Raw genomic sequence first — 19,883 nt, forward strand, 5'->3', positions numbered from 1 at the left:
ACCAACAATTTCTTTTCTTATTTAAGCAAGCCAGGGTCAACAGATGACGACAAAAAATCCACCCAGTAAAATGAGGGATTGGGGATCAATCACAAATGATTAGTTGATATGGTGAAGAGCAGAGAAGAAGTAGTTTCAAAGGATTTATGACCAAATTAAAGGGTTTGGGGAACTCTTGTTGCTCCTCAGCTTTACTGATATTGTCACTGTTTTTGGCACAATCTACATCAAAATCTAAACTGGTATATTTCTGACAGAAATTATATCTTGTTATCTAATTGCAGAATATGAAAATTTTAGCAGAATGGAACAGTTTTCTTTCCATTCTGTATCTCTACCATACAAATGGAATAATGTATATATATATGAACTCACATTAGAAAAGAAAATTTAGACATTAGATTGAAGCTAGAAAGACAAAAGAAAAATGCAAGCAGAGAGACAAAGATTTACTATTTTTATCAATTGATTTGCAAGTGTAGAAGTTATGTTCCCTGACAGGAGGATACGTTGGTTGTAAAAAAAGTGAGATTAGAGCACATGATCATATTTGGAGGCATATTTGAACTGAAAACTGATGGATCTTCCAAATACACAGAAGACAATTTAGAACAGAGATACAATTCAAAAAAAAAAAAAAAAAAAAAAACCCAAAAAAAAAAACCACCCAAAAAAAACCAACCAAAAAACCCCAAAAAACCAACAACAAAACAAAATACAAAAAATAAACCAAACTATAAATTATCACCACCCTCAAGTCTTCAGGGCAAGAGAGTAACCAAGCCAACAACAAGATCAAACTTCTTGCCAGTAAATGTAATCCTGAAGAGGAAATGTATGAGAAAACACCATCAGCAGGAAGCTGCAGGATGCCCAGTGTATTGGCAGGAAGACCACAAACGGAAGTTGCTGTATCTTTTTCTTTGTTAGACAGATGACTGCTGTTGATGGTTATATATCTAGGAGCACATGAACTACCAGCTGTCCCTAAACCAAAGCCGTTAGGCAACGCAGACACAGCTAACCTACATTTCCCTGTGGCTATGGATCTAAATCTACCAATAGTACCACTTACATATGCTGTTAGAAAAAAGACAACTTCCTACAGATACCCAGTCTTTGGAAACCCTATTTTGTTTCAAAGTCCAAAGCTTTGGCATTTCCTTTTCAAATGAAAAGGCCAAAATTCAAAGTTTCCCACTGAGTAGAATTTCAGAAAGAAAAAAAAAAAGTGCTATAAACCAGATCCTTTGGATCCAACTTTTGTGTCATAAAACTCTCATTAGCACAATCACATATGGATGACTTCCAGAAAACTGGTATTCAGTTGAATTCTTAGTCTTAGCCTTCCCTTTTCTCAGGGCAGGTTTCAAATCACACTCCATTTCTCTGGCCTTTCTAAGTATGTTTCCTAAGCTTTTCTGTCTCTGGACTCCATCTAAAATTACGTGTCTCCTTCTTGAAACCTCTTGGAAGCACTGCTTTGTCCCAAAAAACTGACTAAGCATTTTCCAAATCCTACTTGACTGATAACAGATTACAGTTTAAGTCCTCATAAAGAAGCAGTAGCTGAATTAAAACCATGTCTGAACCTGTACCGCCCTACTCAGATCCATCCTTCAGGAATACAAACAAGCAAACCACCTATCCAAGTCCTTTCTGCTGATTTCCACCTCAACTGACTTCTCCATGACTCTCCAAAAACCAAGCAGTGTTGCTTCAAGAGGCCACTCCTTTTTTCCTCCTGCACATCTTTGGCTCCTCGCTCTCACATCTGCTCCTCTTTCTCCAGAAGAACACCAGGAGTTTCTGCAAGACTTCACAACTTCTCTGACAAATGGCAGAAACAGATGGTCAGTACAGAAAAATACAAAGGCAGTTCTATTCTTTTTCACTGAGTGAAGGACCTCCTGTTTCTGCAGCAACTAACCACAGTACTCTTTCCACACACTTCTGTGTGTGGCACTCATCTGGGGGTTGCTCAGCTGTTACGCCCTTCGTGAGACTCTAACATGGCAAGGTTATAGGCTACTGAGAGGTTCCAACTTCCATGGTACTTTTTCCTGGCTTTGATCCCCAGACATTTTTATTCCACTGAAATAATTTATACCCCAGGAATATTACTGTAAGCTGAAGAGTGAAAAAAACTAAAAAGGCATAAACCAGTCTTACAACAAAAAATTGATTCTGTTGTTATTAAGTACCTGTATCAATATATAAAACCACAAGCTTTTTATAATCAGAGTCTCAAAACTGCTACATAGTTTTTTAGGCAGAACAGGATCATTAAAATTCATTCAACTAGATTTCACAGGACTTATAATTATTTTAAATTATCTAAAAAGGGTATTTGCAAGAAAAATAAAAGGCATATAAGTATGCAAGTATGTCCAGTGTGTCACTTTGAACGATCTTCCTTGAATTATTATTTCTGAGTTAATTAAAAACAATAGCTTCCTTAAGAAAAATGTACAGGCAGTATATTGAAAGTAGTCAAAATCCAACACCATTACAAAATTAGCATATTGGCAAAACCTTAAAAATTTGAGAACTCTGTACAAGAAAAAACATACAAGTCAGATAATATATAGCTTGATCAACTTATGCTTTTATCAACAAAGAAAAATAATAGATACAGAATACATAGAGAATTGGTCTGTGAATACAGAATGGAAGTCTTCTCTGATAGGTGTCTTTGGAGGAAAATGCAACATGACAAATGCAAACACAAGCAAACCAGGGAAAAAAGTTTAAATGCAGACAATTTCATCACGTTCACTGGAATGACTGAGAGCTGAACTGCTCAATTCAGAAGTAGTAGGGAAAACACCTGCATCAGTGTTCTCATCAACAAAACAGCCAAAAGAGCCTAAGAAGGTGATCAAAGTGCAATGACTTCTTTTGCTCCTATAAAGATTATGTTTGGATGTAATATCAAGCTACTTGCAAAATAAACCCAGATTTACATCCCATAAATACTTAGCATTTATATTTTAAAATAAACTAATCTGTAAAACTTTCAGTCTCTTATTGGTCACAGAAAACGCATTACTTGAAAACTTCATATCCCTTGGCTTGCCCCTCAGTCCCAACCCTGCCCCCCTCCTCCATTTTCCCCGCCACCCCAGTTTTTTCCTTTTCCCCCATATAATTTTTGACATAATTCATCTAAAATTTATAAGGTCATATTTTTATCGGTAATAGTTCCAACAACTTCACAACTACTGCTACTTTCTTGGGATTTGTCTTTAAGCAAAAGAAATGTGTCCTAAATGGGACTCTTTGAAATAAATGTTGTGTTTACACAACAGTGCTAAAACCTTATGTCCCTGTACTAATGTAAATTGGCAATCCCACAGGAGTCATGATTGTATAATTTTTAAAGATCCTCAGAAAATAAGTGAAATAAAAGAATTCTTAAACATGACTTCCATTACTTGCAAACCACCCCTTGACCCCCACTGAAAATTAGTAGGTGGGGTATGGCTGCACTGAGTTACCATAAATTAATAACTTCATGCTATTACTTATCTTCTTGTCCCCAGTACCTTTGTGATATACTTGTCTGTTAAGAAATACTCAAAGTTTTAATCCTGACAATGTTAAACTGCACAAAGTTAAAGTGCACTAGGGAGACTGGGACTTTAACACAGGTACATACAGCATGGTTCAGAGGCAAGACACCACTAAGAACTGCTTGCACACAGTTTTACTGTGGCAGTAATTCACCTTGATCTAAAGCTTGTGTAAGAAACCAGAACAGTAAACAAAATCTCCATGCAGAAGCCATGGATTAAGTTGAGCTGTTGCTTCAGACTGTTTTTAAATGACTTAAGAGTTTTAAATACCTTCAAGAACATGCAGCCACATTTCTAGGAAGCAATAAAATAATAATCAATTAAGCATGAATATGTTTTGTAAAATGTGAAGTAACAAAAGTAGAAGACTTCATTGAAACGACTGAATCTTTGGCATGACTTTTCTCTTATAAACATAATTCAACTTTTAGACAGTTGTCCTGTTCCCTAACTTGTATCCCTAATATAAAAACTGTATCAATAGAGGTTTTCTACATACATGTAAATATATATTCACACATACAACAAAATATATCACCAGCTTTTACAAAGCCGTACACAGTTAATATAAACAGTTACATTACATACATTTCAAACAAGTGCCTACTTTGTTAAGGACAGCAGTTACTGATTATGTGAAGTCAAACTTCATACACCTATACAGTTTGTTTACAAAAAGCGTGCAAGTTCAGCTCATAGAGAACAAATATATTTTGTTTGACTCAGTATGTCGCCTTCTTGTCTAGGCAGGAAAAAAAAAGTGGAGAGCAATGCTGTAATCCTTTCAGAATAAAATGTTTAAATACAAACATGATTGCCATTGTAGACTGTTTAATTTAGAGAGATTGTATTTCAGTTCTGGCTTTGAGAGGTTTGCTGATTTGACTATAGAGACTACTTCAATGCTTATCTTAATTGTTTAGATAAGATTTGTTTGAATTTGGCAGGTGAAAAAAACATGGGTGTGGGATATAGGAAGGCTGAGAAAAGACTGGCATTTAACCAGATTATGCGTATTTTAAACTACAGTGCATAGAGGAGCAAACAGTCTCAATGAACCTGTCAAGGGCTGGTCAGCGGGGAGTGAATTTGAAGTGTGAGACCGAGCGGCAGGGTTCAAGATTTTCAACAAACTGAAAAGGATTACTATGATAACTCCCAAAACACTACAGAAGGGTTAACACAGTATACAAATGCTAATTATATAATACACATTTAAATAAGTTTTAAAAAAATAACTGTGCTTTATGATTATAGTAGAGGGTTGTTCAATAGGTTCCTGATCCTTAAATGTATTTTTAAAGTGTTTCAAGAACAAGATTTCAATATAAAATTAATATTGTCATATAGGTATATTTTATATGCAAGAATTTCTGTTACAGCTAATATAACTGATTCTATAAAAAACCCCAATGCCCCTTGACTTTTATTTCAGTATCAGTTTGTACTAAGCTTTTTCACTTTCTGGTTAAGGTAGCACAGCATGCCACAGGCATTTCATTTAGAGGTTCTCAAAAGAAATATACCTGTCAAGTATATATTCTTTTGGGGCAGACTACTAGAACTTGAAAGCTAAGGAACATATTTTTGGGATGTTTATATTTCAGTACATATTTACAGTGCAAGTTATAAAAACTGTACAAACAAATCAGCTGCAAAAGCACGTATGCAGTAGGTCTGGCATTGTGTATCAATCTGTCTGAAGAAAGACATGTTTTGTAGCTTTAAATTCATGATTCAGGTGACATAAAATTTGCATTTCCTGTGTGTTAAACTTTTATTTTAGATTCATATAGGCTGTAATGCCTTTCAACCTTGGTTTCAATGGCTTTAAGACCAGGCTAATTTTACCAGTGATTGTGTAACTAGAAGATATTAGCAAGACTTATTTGGAATACAAATGAGACTTCAGGCTTCACACTAATTGAAACTTTGAATTACCTGTGGATTTTTTTCAGAATTCAAATTTGCTGGCTTTTCATTTAATCCCACCTAATCTATTTCTATAGGAATAGCTCACAGTAAACAATGTCATGTTTAACTCAGAGAACTGCAGCCCATAAGCAGAGACAAGCTTTTTATTTCTTGCTTTAGGGAGCTCATTATAAATTATAAATTTAAACAAAATGTAGGAGGAGGAGGAAGAAGAAGAAATTTATCTGGAACCATTCACTAGTGAATTGCTGTGTTTGATAAAATTACCAGGACAGATACCTAAGACACATTTTTTTTTTTTTCAAAATAATAGCTTCTCTGCAGTAAGCATCTAATTTGGAATCTTAGGTTTTTTTCTCTATTTACCTATAGTGCATAGTTAATGGAGCTCCTGGTGTGTGTGGTTGGCAATTCAGAATACATACATTAAATTATTTGTCAACACTAAATGAGCTAATGACTGCCAGCTCGTAGATCTGAAAATGGAAACATTACTACAAAGGAAAGAGTATCTTAGGCTTTCATAGGACTCTGCTTCCAGCTTACTGCAAATATCTTTATCAATATTGAAAACAAAGATATCAAAAATAGTGATTATTCCCTCAATGAAATCCAGGTGGCAACAGTAATGAGAGAGGTAATGGGAGAGCTGCTCTTTGCTGAGCAGACCTAAACTCACCCAAAGAACTGCTTTGATTGCACTCTTTGTAATCATGATCAATGACTAATTTAAAACTCTCAAGGAATGCCTAGAAGTTAAAGCAATTATTGAACTAGAGCTAGACCAGTGCAGTATCAAAAAGACCAACAAAGGAGACAGCAGAATAACCTCAAGAACTTGTCTTTCTATTGAATTTCTTGATCTATTTAACTTACACAAAGAAAGTTCAGAAGCTACATGATTACATACCTGCATGACAAGATACCTGAAAGTAGAAAGCTCTGTAATTTCACAGACCAAATGCATGAAAGAATGAAGGGTATCTGTACATTAATCTGGCAAATTCACTATGGAAAGCATATTTAAAGTGCTAAAAGTGAGCAAAATCAACTTTTGAACAATGTTTCATGGGATTTCTGCACCATTTAAAGTATTTCTATGAAATCCTAGACTAACCAAAGACAACTGCAAAACTTTCAGCAACTTCAAAGAAAGCAAAAGGTTGAAGGGTCAGAATTTCAGTTGGAACTCAAGACCATTTATACTGCTAAAATGTTCATATTTATACAGACTAATATCCTGAGGCAGAAATTAGCAGGCAATATTACATAACTTGCCTTATTTAGCAGCCAGAATGCTCTGGCTCCTCTTTAGTCTAAAAACCTAGACTTGAGCTGCATGTCTGCCCCTTACTAGGTCTCTCTACCAGTCTTCTGTAACATCAGCAAGTTTAAATCATCTTACACATACTACATGGAATATTATCACTTGATGATTTACAACAGAAAGTAGTACAAGCTCTTTTAGCCATGAAGACACCTATTATCATTCAGAAATAAGTTTTCACTGTGGTTTCAGCTTGCCAGCTGTGTGTGCTATCACTGTCCACACTAGCAGGATAGGAATTAGTCAGGAAGCACTGTGTGGAAATGCACAGGGTTTCAATCATTTTGCCTATAATTGCTGTACAAGCAATTGTTTTAGTCACAACCCAAAATGCAAATTTTCTTGGTCAAGAACTACGATTACAAAACACTTGAGAGGTTTCCACTCAAATCTAAATTTCTCTTTCCTTCTGTCAAATGGTGGTAGTATATCACTGAAAAAAAATTACATACTCTCAAATTGTTCTCCAAATCAAATTAAAATTTTTTTGGCACTGGAGAGAGCATATTATGGTCGCCTAGTATTCTACATGTCTGCCCTATCTGATGTCTGGAAAAACACACCAGGGATTTCATCGTATTAAGGCACGTTAAGCCTTTCACCAAATATTCTGAAGTTAGAGTACTAAGGAGCTACAGATGCTAAGAAAGTGATGTAATGATCTTGTGATCCTGTGACACCACGTTGTAAGTGTGTTGGGATTATGAAAATAATGCAAAAAGATTTTTGGCTAGGTACATGACAGATGACACAGCTTTACTAATTCAAATCACAATACTGTGATAGCTGAGTGCAGACGGATGCCTGTGTATGGTTTAAGTTCCATCTTTTTTCACACTCCAAAGCATTTCCCAAAAGCTGGTATTAATTCAAGGAATTAAAACCTGGGATAACAACAAAACCCAAATGCCCATGTACGCAGAAAACCAAAATACAAACGTTAAAAGAATAAAACCCTAAAAGTTGTTTGGAACCACATATGTGTTTCTTACAGTATAATGACTAGCTTTGACCTACTAACTGTAAGATTATGGGAGGCAGTTGATATTGTTTCAGTTCAGTAACACTGAGCTATGTTTTGTGTCTAGGTAGCAAAAGCAATTGGGACTTCATTAACAACAGAAAACGCATTACATTGAAACAGAACTGTGCACCCATCGCTTGGGGAGGTTTCATGTGAAACAGCAGAACAACAGAAATTAACCTGATCTTTCATTGCCGGTGGATAACAACAAAGCAAGAGAAAGACGAGGAAGCAGTAAGAAGGAGAAATCCAGGTACCTCATAAAGTGACAGGTACGGGAACACCAACATACTGACTGCAGCACGGGGAGCGGTGGGCACTCAGACTAAGCAAAAAACCCATTATTTCCCCGGCACTCTTCCTTACCCTCCCCTATCATGGATGATGCATGGACACAGCAAACTCTACCATCTTCGAATCATGCTCCCTTCCTTGCACTCGGAGCTACTGTTTAAAGGAGCTATTGCCTGCGTGAGAGCTGTGCGAGAGGCTGCTCCTGGCGGAGCTGCAGGGTCCAGCGCCTTGCCCGGCCGGGCGCCTGCGGGGCGCCGCGGCAGCGGCTCCGCTCTGCCGGGGGCCGGGCCGGCGTCTCCCGGCGCGGGCGGCGGAGCTCCCGGCGCGGGCGGCAGCGCGGGCCGCTGTTGCCACCTGCTGCCCGAGCGGGGACCGGGCCCGGGCAGGCGGCCGAACCCCCGGCATGGGCGAGGGCTCCTCCGCCCGGGGGAGGAGCGCGGAGCGGGCATCAGCGAGGGAGGCGAGCCGGGACAGCGGCTCAGGTAAGCCGAGCTCAGCGGGGAAAGGCCGGGCTGTGAGAACCATGTGGGACTCATCTGACATCTGCAAAGGCAAGACTTGTGTGTACTGGTGGATGTAATGGCTGTTCCAAGGGGGACAGAAGGATGATAATCAGCGTGACACTAACAATATAAGGCTGTACATGGTGCCATAAAGGGTTATGCACCAGAAGAGAGGCAGCGAATACTGAAGGGAGCATTAGCCGGGTAAGATAAAGCAATTGAGTGTAAAAGATGTACCGTATTCCCTATGGATGAAGTTCTCACCTGAACAGAAAAAAATAAAGTCAGTGCCCGTCTTACAGCTCACTCAACAATCAGCTTAATGATGACTGCTAAATGTTATTTTACCATTTATGTGTAAACCAGTATGCCACATAGTAAACATACTAGCATAAGGTTTAATCTGTTAGCCATATTTCTTGAGCCATCATTTGGATCTAAATTTTACGGCATCAGAGTTATTGCTCAAAGCAGCTAGGCAGATTTACCAAAAGAGGCGAAGTAACGCTTGATCGACTTCTGAATAAAGTACAAAGCAATTGGAGACGCCAAACCAGCCTTGAACAAAATTTCTCCACAGGATAAGGGAATAAGATTTTTAGGAGTAACACCATAAATTTAGATTTTACAACCAGAAATTAGCTTAAAATTAGAGGATAGTTGAAAGCCTAAAGAAAGGCTGAAGGTCAGAAGAAAGCTTAAAGACACTTCATTAGAGCCACAGAGAAAAAAGTCAACTGATAAATTTAAATGCACTCTTTTCCCTCTCTTGTCTTTTCATATCCTCAATATTCCTACTCCTCAAAATCACATATATGATTAAGTATAAGAGCATGGGGGACACCTGTAAATAGAAGAAACTCTTCAAAAGTGGAAATCAGCCAAAGAAAGCAAAAAACAAAGTCCTGGAAGTTCAATGTAAATTGGACAAGAACAAAAAGGTCTAAACCCAACTTGCCAAATGCTTAAAGCTAGTAATAAAACTGCTTTCAAACACATCACATGTATGAAGCCTGACAGGAAACAGCTGGGCATGTAGATAATCTGGCTGTAAAAAGAGCACAAAAGAGAGAGAATCAGAGAAGGTTAAACAAACTATTTGTGTAAGGATTCGCAACCACAGAAAAGGTCAAAGAGGTTTTCAGAGAAGTTCTATACTTCTCAACTGATATGTTTTGGGCACTGTCTCAAATTGAACAAGCTTCAGAACAAACAAATGAAAATTTTAAGAGGATTCCTCAGATGATACTGGAAACTACAAACCAGTCAGTCTGATTTTTATGCCTGGAAAATGCCTATGTGTTATACAGAAGAACAGTTTTTTTAAAGAACATACAGGTTTTTACAGAACATACAATATAATAAGAAAGCAAGGTAACACAATTTGTAGTAGGCACTCATGAGCAACAAATTAAGTAGCACTGCTTTAATGGAGTGTCTACAAAGTCCCACATAAGAATGATCAGGTTAATAAATCAAGTTAATACTGAATTTGCAAAAGGCTCCTCACTATCCTTACCTATGGTTTCAAAAAAAATTATGCTGTTGTGGTAGAAGTGGAGAATCTACTTGGATTAAAAGCACTCATACCAACAGACCAAAAATATAAAAATAAAAGCCAAAACCTGCTCAAAAAAAAAATCAACTACCAAAATGAAAGATTAGATTTCAAAGTAGAAATTTGCAGCATAGAAGCCTTCCTAGGACTTCTACAGGTTTCTGTGCTGTTTAATGAACATGAGGCGTCAATGTTCTCAGATAGTAACACCACTTAAAAGCTGACCACAAACACATACAAAAGGATCTTTCAAATATTCAGTGTCAATACATGCAAAGTAGATGGGAAAAAAAGAACCCAGACTATAAAAGTCCTGTAATGCATACAGAATTAGCAACTGCTGCCCCAAAAAGACACTCAGATTTTTTTCATATTTCCCTGAAAACATAAGCTCAAAAATTAGCAGCGGTGAAAGGCAAACAAAATATCAGCAACAATACAGAAAAAGCAGTCTGAAAGAAGAGGATGTGACCTCTTGGCACAGGCATATGGTGCACAAAGTTCTTGAAAGCAGTGTGCAGAGCCAGTCAGTCACCTCCTTAGCAAAGAAAAGAAAGATTCATGGACTGTAGAGTGGTGACAAGGAAAAATCAAAAGAAGAGATAACATGTATGAAAGCTGTTACAAATAAACTTTTCAGTTAGAAGTGAACTACTGCAATAAGATAAGAAACCTACAAAAATTACATAATGAGCAGTCAGTGCCACTCAGCTTCTTATTTTATAATTATCTAGAGGAGAGGAGGTACAAAGCTAGATAGATCTCCTCTTGATCAAATATAATGTATAGTTTGAATTGATTTTTTAAAAAAGATAAAAATACAGTAATAGGTATGATGAATGTTTAAAAAAAAAAGCTTTACCTATTTTTCTTGCAATAATACTAAATCCCCATTTTAACTACCTTGTATTTAAATTGTTAGTAGCTATATACATATTAATGGCATTAATTTTTGAATGAAAATTTTTTGTATGTATAAAAGTATCCAAATCTAAAAAACGCATAAAAAATCACAAACTGTTATGGCAAACATCTTTTTCTTTTAAAACTTTTCATGTAATGAAAAAATATGTAACTGTATTATCAGAAGTTCTTAATTAATAGGGATTTCTTAATATTAACAATGCTAGAACCTTTATGTAGTTCAGCAATAAAAGTGTGTATATATATATATATATATATGCACACACACACTTATATAAGAGTATGAGCAGTGGAAAATATTTCTGCTATAAAAGAGACATAAGGTTCTCTTTTTCTCCCTCCTGCCACTCAATTTTCACACAGTACTAATGCTAACAGCACACATTTTGTTGCTTTTGTGCTAAGAATTTTGTAATCATCCCTCTTCTGAGTGAGTTCACAATTCACAAACAAGAAATAACAGTACATGGTTTTTTTTGTTTCTTTTGGGAGAAGAGAATGTTCCTGAAACTATCCTTTAACTTTCGAAGTTAGATCAGACTTGCAAGAAAAAAAAAAACAAAACATGGTTTCAACTGAAACAACAGTTACATTTTCTTTCAAAACTATTAAATTACATTCATATGTTCTTAACAACAACAAAAATCTTTAATTATCCAAACTGTCCAATGTGGCAGTAATTAGTCTCTGCTGATTCAAATATTGTGACGAAAACTCAGTATTATTTTCCTCATTTAAAACACTAAATTTATGTTTAAAATGCATTTTGTATTCTAGAAAAAAAAAAGGTATAATCCTATACATTTGGTTTTGAGTGTAAATGTCATATGACATGAAAGATTCAGTTCCTTTCTTGATGATATTAATATTTCTGTCCATCATCTTGATTTACTGTACATATATTAAAAGAAAAATATATCTGAAGTTGTATTTTTCCCTTAACAACTGTTGCTATTGCTTTATTGACCTCTGTTCACTGTAAACTAAGTTTCAGAAAATCTTAGAAGATAGAAAGAGGACTAAAGGCATGCTTTAAATACTCAGGGATGGTTTTCAGGACCTTCACCCACAGCTCAGGGGCCAGACAAGGGCTCAAAAATCACTGCTCAATACAAAACACTGTGGGGATAATAACAGCATCAAAGCAATAGAAACATCTGCAGCAATACAAATGTGTGAGACACTCTAATTTAACTCTAGCCTGTATTCTATAAAAGTAATTTTGTGTATTCCGTTGTTTTCCTTCCCAATAATTTCCCTAGAGGAGTTTGAAGAGTAATTATAAGTGAATAAAACATGTAACCATACAATCTAACAGCAGGCATAATGTAATGAATATGGTGACATGAAGTCAAGAAGAAATAGAGAAATAAGATTCGGAATTATGGTGTGAAGTTTTGAGGAAGTGCTAGTACACTAAGAGAAAAGCCTGCTGAATCAAACCAATCTTTACTTGGGTGTGTCTCTGAAGAATCTAAATTCTGCAGGTGTAAGAAAGGCTATCAGAGGGGAAGTTTAAACCATAATCTTTTAAGGTTTTGGGTGTTTGCACACACAATATTTGATTAGGAAAAAAGAGAAATATTTAAAGAATTTCAATTCTCTACTAATAAACTGAAGTGACAGGTAAAGTTTCAGACTTTGTAATTAACCTTCACTGATTGCAATAACTTTATTTATTATTAATTTAATAAAGAAATACAGACTTGCCACCTAACAGAAAAAAAGGTCTGCATATCTTCCTACAGCCAACATTTTCCCCCACAGTTTAAATGGACAGAAATAACAAATTTGGGCAGAAAGTTCGCTTATACTTATACTAGTATAACAGTGGCCAGATGACTTGATCCAATCATATATTGTTTTGTCCTCATAACTTGTTTAATCAGTAAGATTTCTTTTAGGAAGGTACTGAAATATTTGTAAAGAATGGGTACTATAAGTTTCAAATGATTGTACTTGCACACACATTGTTGTTAGGATAAATAATGCTCAGATTATCTCTGGACTTCCTATAAAATAAACTAATCTTGAGTCTTCTTTTCCAGATGTTCAGTCATTCTTTCCTGATTGCTTTCCATTTAGAGCATGTCTTGGACCTAGACTACATGATAGTTCAATACATAAATAATTCCTGCTCAGGACACTGAAGTAATGCAGCGTAAGAGACATTTTATCATCCTTCTCTAGTGAAATTATTTAGTTAAACCTCTGACAAAGTCTCTCTTTGCTCATCATTTCTACATGTCAGCATGAGTGGTCAAATAAGAAAACAAACCCAAGATTTTCTCTTGTTCTTTTGTCACTAATAGTCAAATACTAAGAATAAACATTTCTTTTTCTTGCTAACATTTAAAGTATGTTCACTTCCTGCACATCTGTCTAGAATTTAGGGCAGAAGATATGTTTGTTGTTCAAAGTTGTACTTCTGTTAGCAGAACAAACTCTGCTGCAGATATAACTTCCAGTAAAATAAACTCAAGTCCAGATTACAGGGTTGGTTTTTACCAGCTGATATGTGAATCTTCCTGCCTTTTCTGTAATTATTTTTTCCTAGTTCATTCTTTTCTGAGGCCTGTAATAGACAGTGCCTTGGCTTTTCTTTCCCCCCCTGCAGATATCAGAGTGGGACAGGTAGCTCTTTCAAATTCTGCAGACTACCAGTGTCTCAGAGTGGGAAAAAAATGACTTATTAAATGAATAAAATGAGAAGTCATCCAAAATTCAGAGGCATAAGTCTTCAAACTACTTCCAAAAGAGCCAGGGCAACCACAAGGTGCTATGCAAAATTTTACAAAAAAATAGTTAAGAATATTGTAGCAACACAGTCCCTGGAGTGACAAACCTTGTTGAGAGAAACTTAATGAATTGGAAAAGATAATTGACAACTTCAAAAGACAAAGAACTGCATATGCCATTTTTGAGAAACTTTTACTTTCAACATTTACAATGCATGCTTATAACTAAGACAATTTTCATGTGCCAAGGAATAATTTCCATAGATGTAATAAATACTAGATTAAAATCTCACTGTGTAATAAATTTAATATTTAGGTGCACAAAATACCAGATTTGCTTTTTTTCCTGGCTGACATCTTCAGCTTAATTCTTTCCTTCTGTTTTTATACATGTGCAGAACTTTTTGCTATTCTTACTGCACTTATCACCAGTTGTAAACACAGGGGAAGATACACTGTTTCTTTATAAATAAAGGGATTGGGAAAGGCACAGACAAATTTATTATCTGCACCATGGCTGCAATGTCAAACAGTTGCTATATTTCAAGTGCTGACAGACAGCCTGACCAAAGATACCTTATTTACAAGACATGGCCCCTAAATGCAGACACAGGCTTAACGTGTAATTATATTTTAATGTATAGGGTGTTCATAATAGGTTACTCTTTACAGTTCTTTACCAGAATCTTGGTAAAGATTCTAATCTGAGCGTACTTTGAATCTCTGAGATGTTAAGAAAAACCCCACTCAAAATGTTAACGTTAAACCCCAAGTCTTTTCTCTAGGAAGAAAATCTGAACTATAAAGGAAAAAGAGGTAAGAAGTGCTTGTTTGGCATTTCTCAAGATTTGGCCATATCATGCAACCAAATACAGCAATATTTCCAATGGTAATATAATGCTGGATAAAGGATATTTATGGTGTAGTGAAAATACAACAGCAAGCAAAACGCCTGGATAAAGTGTTTTGCGTAGTTGATAGATATGCGCAAAAAAACCCCCAGGCATCAGTATGACCTTGCATGAAATCGGAGAAACCACGACTACTCATTTTTATACTAACAACAGAGAAAGGGCAACTAAAGAGACCAACACTTCTTACAGTTCTAGCCTTGCCTGCATAAAATAGATGGGGGTTCTGTTAGCAATTAGAATCTACTAAAAAAATCCCCACAACAAAAATTAACTTATCAAACTTTGAAGCACTACTAGAAAGACACAGTAGAGTACAGAATAAATGCGCTCTGATTGTTACAGCTACTCCTTCCGCACTGTAAAAATATTTTTAAAGCAGAACAAGCATTGGGCATTTGTCTTAATAAACCTATTTCCAAAGCTGGAAGCAGACAAATGCAATTCTGCAAGCAGACACTTAACAACCATATAATAAAACAAAACTATTTAAGGTGTATTACAATATACTGAGATCTATTAAATGCCACATCTGATCAGATATGTAGACAATATTCTTGCAGACAATATTTCATCTGTATTTTGTATCTTAAAAAGCAAATAAAACTACACCAAAAACACCAACCAAAGAACAAGAATTTAACAAGACATGAAATACAACATTTGACCAGGTCTCAAGCTATTTTAAGGTCTTCATCTAAACACAATCTGATTTAAAACTTAAAATCCTAAATTTATTAGGTGGAATAGTACCAGCATAATTGTTTTCCATTCTTTTTATGTAGAACATCAAAATTTTTCAAAAGCACCAGAAAAATATAACACAGTAAGTAGCATGCAAAACAAGAAATGTAGTATCACTCAGCACTGTAAGTTTCTCTCTCCTTCTGGGTGCCTTTCTGAGCCCAATAAAAAAACCTCAAAAATTTCTTTTCTGTGATTTGCATGAACACTGAATCCTAAAAATATGCTTTATGTTTGATATAGGGAATACTTACAAGAAAGCTGTAAGTTACCTAGTACCACAAATTGTCAGGAAGGGGGGTGAGGGAAAGTTTCATTTGACTGCATTCCTTATTTATGGAAAACAATTACTTGTAGTATACCAAGATATGTGTAAAATTATATATCAGTGTACATCAAACATGGAAAAACTTCAAGACTAAAAGGCCTACCCCTCGGCTAGGGGACAAAAAACACTGATCACATTTTTTACTTTATTCATTGTCATGCAACTTAAATATTAAAGTTGCAAACACATCAGCTGACTCTTTTTGTTAGTGGAGGCACTTGATCATTATTTGAATTTTTTGTTAGTACATTCTTGTTAGTATGTTCAAATTGCAGCAGAAAATCCTAAATTTTATAACACTCAAAAATATGTAAAACCTCAATTTTTAATAAAGAATTAACAACATTGCACACATGAAGGTAAAGCTAAATACTTGGGGTTTTGATTCTATAATTACTGCATGGACTCTATGGTTAGATCACTCAGAGGCCTCTGCATGGAGTGACTGATGCCAGAAATACTTCTGGGAAATATCTGTTTTTTCTTGCCCCCACCATGCAAATATTTCCTGCTCCTCACCACATTTTTCTCCATGTCTAGTTTATGTTCTTAAAAAAAAAAAAAAAAGAAAAAAAAAAAGAAAAAGAAAAAAATTACTTCTAGCATCAACCATTTTCACAAATTTCTCCCACCAGAAAAAAGTTTTCTTCTGTTTGTTTAATCACTTCTGCACAGCAAGGGAATAAAAGGACTGGTAAATTCCCTTTTGCAAAGACTTTTGATTTTAGAAAACAGCTATTGAAGGAGGAATATACAAAATCTCCACACAGCTCTTAGATGATCATGTGTGCTTAATATCGTAATAGGATAAAGGTTAAGAATAATATTGTTTGACCCCTTCAACTACTGACATTCATGCCATGTTATTGTTAGTGTTGCATGTTAGGCAAGCAAATTTTCAATGAACTTGTGTTGGCTTTACCACAGACACAGATGTTAGGCGGACTCCTTTTTTCATAAGGTTCTCATTATTAACTGAAACCAAGTTGAATATTTGACTGAAGGAAAGGACCATATCATTGTTTTCAGATTTTGCTCTATGACTTAACTGAACTACATCTGCCAGCTTTGGAAATACCAAGTACTTCTTGGCGCCAGCACTGGCGCCTTGCTCTATGACTACCATCTTAAGTGCTTCAGCTTGAGGAAGTCTAGTAACCATCAAAACAGTTTAATAAAATCTTAAAACTGTGATTATAGGTTACTCACTAGCTGACACAGTGCTATCAAATTTGTTCCATTTATGAATAATTTTGCAAAATAAGCAAATCGTAGTAAACTGAATGCATGGCTGTAAATATGTAGCCTAGAAAGTTCACAAGATGTTTTTTTGATTTATGAAGTCTGTGTTATACTTGAAACCATATTTATTTAATAGATAGGCTGGCACTTCACAGGATAATTCAATCTGCTTCAAATCTATCCAAAGCCTTTGGGAAACATAAGGGATACTCTGAATATAAATGCAATTCCACTTTTCACCTTTTTGCACTACTGTCTCTTAGCATAAATGTGAAAAGTATTACACTCTCCTAGAACATCTTGTGTTGTAAAAAATGCTGTTGAAGATGAAAGAACTGAAAGAACACCACAGTTTGTGCTAACCCAAATATAGGAACTATTTTATAAAACAAATAAATTAAACACTATAAATCACTTTTCTGGATATGTCCCAAGGTTATCTGAATTAAAATAAAGAACATATCATTCTTCCTCAAAAAGACCAAAAATCAAAGTGTCTATACTATGTACCACTTATACAGTTGATGCTGAAAGGGGACTATAAATGTCAGAACAAGCTATTTTCAGAAAAAATAATGTAAAAAAGGCCTCATATTAATTTATTTTATATATAAAAATATATAAATATTTAGCATTTTCAGATAATTATGTGATCTGAGAATAATCATTAGTTATTTCACTTACCACGCTGAATGTCTTTCATGTCTAAATGAAGGCTAGACATTAATATTCCAACAGCTTGAGATCTTTTGTTACTTAACAACTTGACAACCTGCCAAAAGAAATAAAAGTATTATTATATTATGCAGGATGATATACAAGGTATTTTGCATTACTAGTAACATAGTCAAGAAATAGTTCTTTGTAGTCTATATACATATCCAAATGTGAGCAAATTTATTATTCTAAAAGTTTGCTTCTGCTGTATAAATCCATTACAAGTGTATGTAACTTTATCACCTACTTGAATTTAATCCTAAAAGGTACCCTTCCTCTTCCTTCTTTATTAGAATGCACACTCTACTTCACACTGATGTTACTAAGTGTATGAAACACACTGTCAAATAAAAATCCAACTGTGTCTATCTTGGAATTGCTTTGGTTTCCAAAACCACACAATGATTTCCATCTTTGATGTAAGTTAAAACTGTGAGAATTTGTATTTTATTTGAATGTTTGACGTAGTAGGCGCCAATATGAATTTTATTTTAAAATCAAAATAACCACGTACACATTGGGGTTTTCTTTGATCACTTCAAGGATTATAAAAGGTCACAAAACTTTTTTCTTTTCAAAATAGAAAAAAAACCCCAAAATAAATTCAAGCCATCAAAATGTCTTGCTTTAGGGGGTTAAAATCAATGATTAAAATAGACTTTCATACATGTTGGTTTTGCAAGCATAAGAGCAGCAGACTGTCTTAAATAGGGCTCTAAGTTGTTTGAATTCAACTTGATGTAAATTTTATATTATTGTTAGAAGAAACAAGTAATTCCAGAAAAGGACTCCTATCTGTAAAACTACATTATTCTAGATGAAATCCTTTTCAATACCAGGATACGACCATTGGATAGAAGAGGTTAATATTTACTCTACATAGGTTGCTGAGTTTTACACTGTACTAAACACACTGATGAAAACATTTATGAGTCACTTGGAGGAAAGAAAACACAGATAATTAAAACTATTCATGTCAGGAAGCATATACATATTTTTTCAAGTTACACCATTTTCATTGTAGCACCAAGAGGCTGTATCATCTACAGTCACACTGGAAAAACTATTTAAAAATTAACTAACAGGAAAGACATTAGAAAAAGTAGAATTAGGTTAGCCAGAGTAAAGAATTTAATGATCCAAGTCACATCTTAAAAATTAAAAAAAGTACCCAGAAAATGTTTGCCTTGTGATTCACTGATTCATTGCCAACTTTGATTCACTTACATTTTCAGATACAGTTCTGTAAACTGATGTTTGAACAGTGGAAGAGAAGAAAAAAACCTGACTCTGAACTCTGCCACTGGAACTACTTAGGAAAGGAAACTCAAGAAATTCACTGTACTTACAGTATAGGTTTTCTGAGAATGTGCTTGGCTGGCCAACAGTTTAATTTTATTTTTTCCCTTCTTAAATCTTCATAACCATTGATTATGAAGATATTTCATCTCCTTTTTCTCACGGATGCCAAATTAGCAGCAGTGGGGTGAAAATACAGCTGTAGAAGCCCTGAAGAGATTAACTATGTCTATGTCTCAAACACGAGCAGCCAGATCGCTGTGCTGCCAACCAAGGATCCTTGGTAATAACATGCTGTGAGAAGTAACAGGATGTGGCTGGAGAAGGGGGTCTTACCGGGGTAGGGCAGCAATTTTTCTGGGACAGAAATCCTTGTTCTGGCTCCTGGAGATAAGTACAGCATGGTGCAGGGCACATGCAGGAATGAGATCGAGAAAAAGGATTGCTGACCAAAAGCCAGCCCAGTAAAGGGAGATCAAGACACCAGATACTTCCCAAAGCCCTCCAACCCATTTCCAGAGGTCTAGAGGAATGAACCGTGCATGATAACTGATTTGCATGGAAAGCAAGAAACTTATCTCCAGGACAGGGATAACCTATCTATAAATAAGTACTCCCATGAAGCTCAGGTATAAATGCTCCAGGACTCTGGACATCCCATTATCTGGATTGACACTGGAGCAAGGACTGGTGATCTTTCTCCCTCCCTCTCTCCAATTTCTCTCACTCACTCTACCTTCTTTATTCAAAACCCACCACTG

The 19,883-nt window shown here is 35.6% G+C and overlaps 1 protein-coding gene across 2 annotated transcripts in view; it reads right to left on the reverse strand.

Annotated features, from left to right (window-relative positions):
* FMN2 (formin 2) overlaps nucleotides 1-19,883 on the reverse strand; it is a 158,814-nt gene that overhangs the window by 78,291 nt on the left and 60,640 nt on the right. For both annotated transcript variants that reach the window (XM_030268221.4, XM_030268218.4), the window contains one exon: nucleotides 17,791-17,878. In XM_030268221.4, coding sequence (XP_030124081.4) covers nucleotides 17,791-17,878 — 88 coding nt within the window. The remainder of the gene's footprint in view (nucleotides 1-17,790; nucleotides 17,879-19,883) is intronic.

This window comes from Taeniopygia guttata, chromosome 3 (genome assembly GCF_048771995.1).
Source record: "Taeniopygia guttata chromosome 3, bTaeGut7.mat, whole genome shotgun sequence".
NCBI classification, from domain to species: domain Eukaryota; kingdom Metazoa; phylum Chordata; class Aves; order Passeriformes; family Estrildidae; genus Taeniopygia; species Taeniopygia guttata.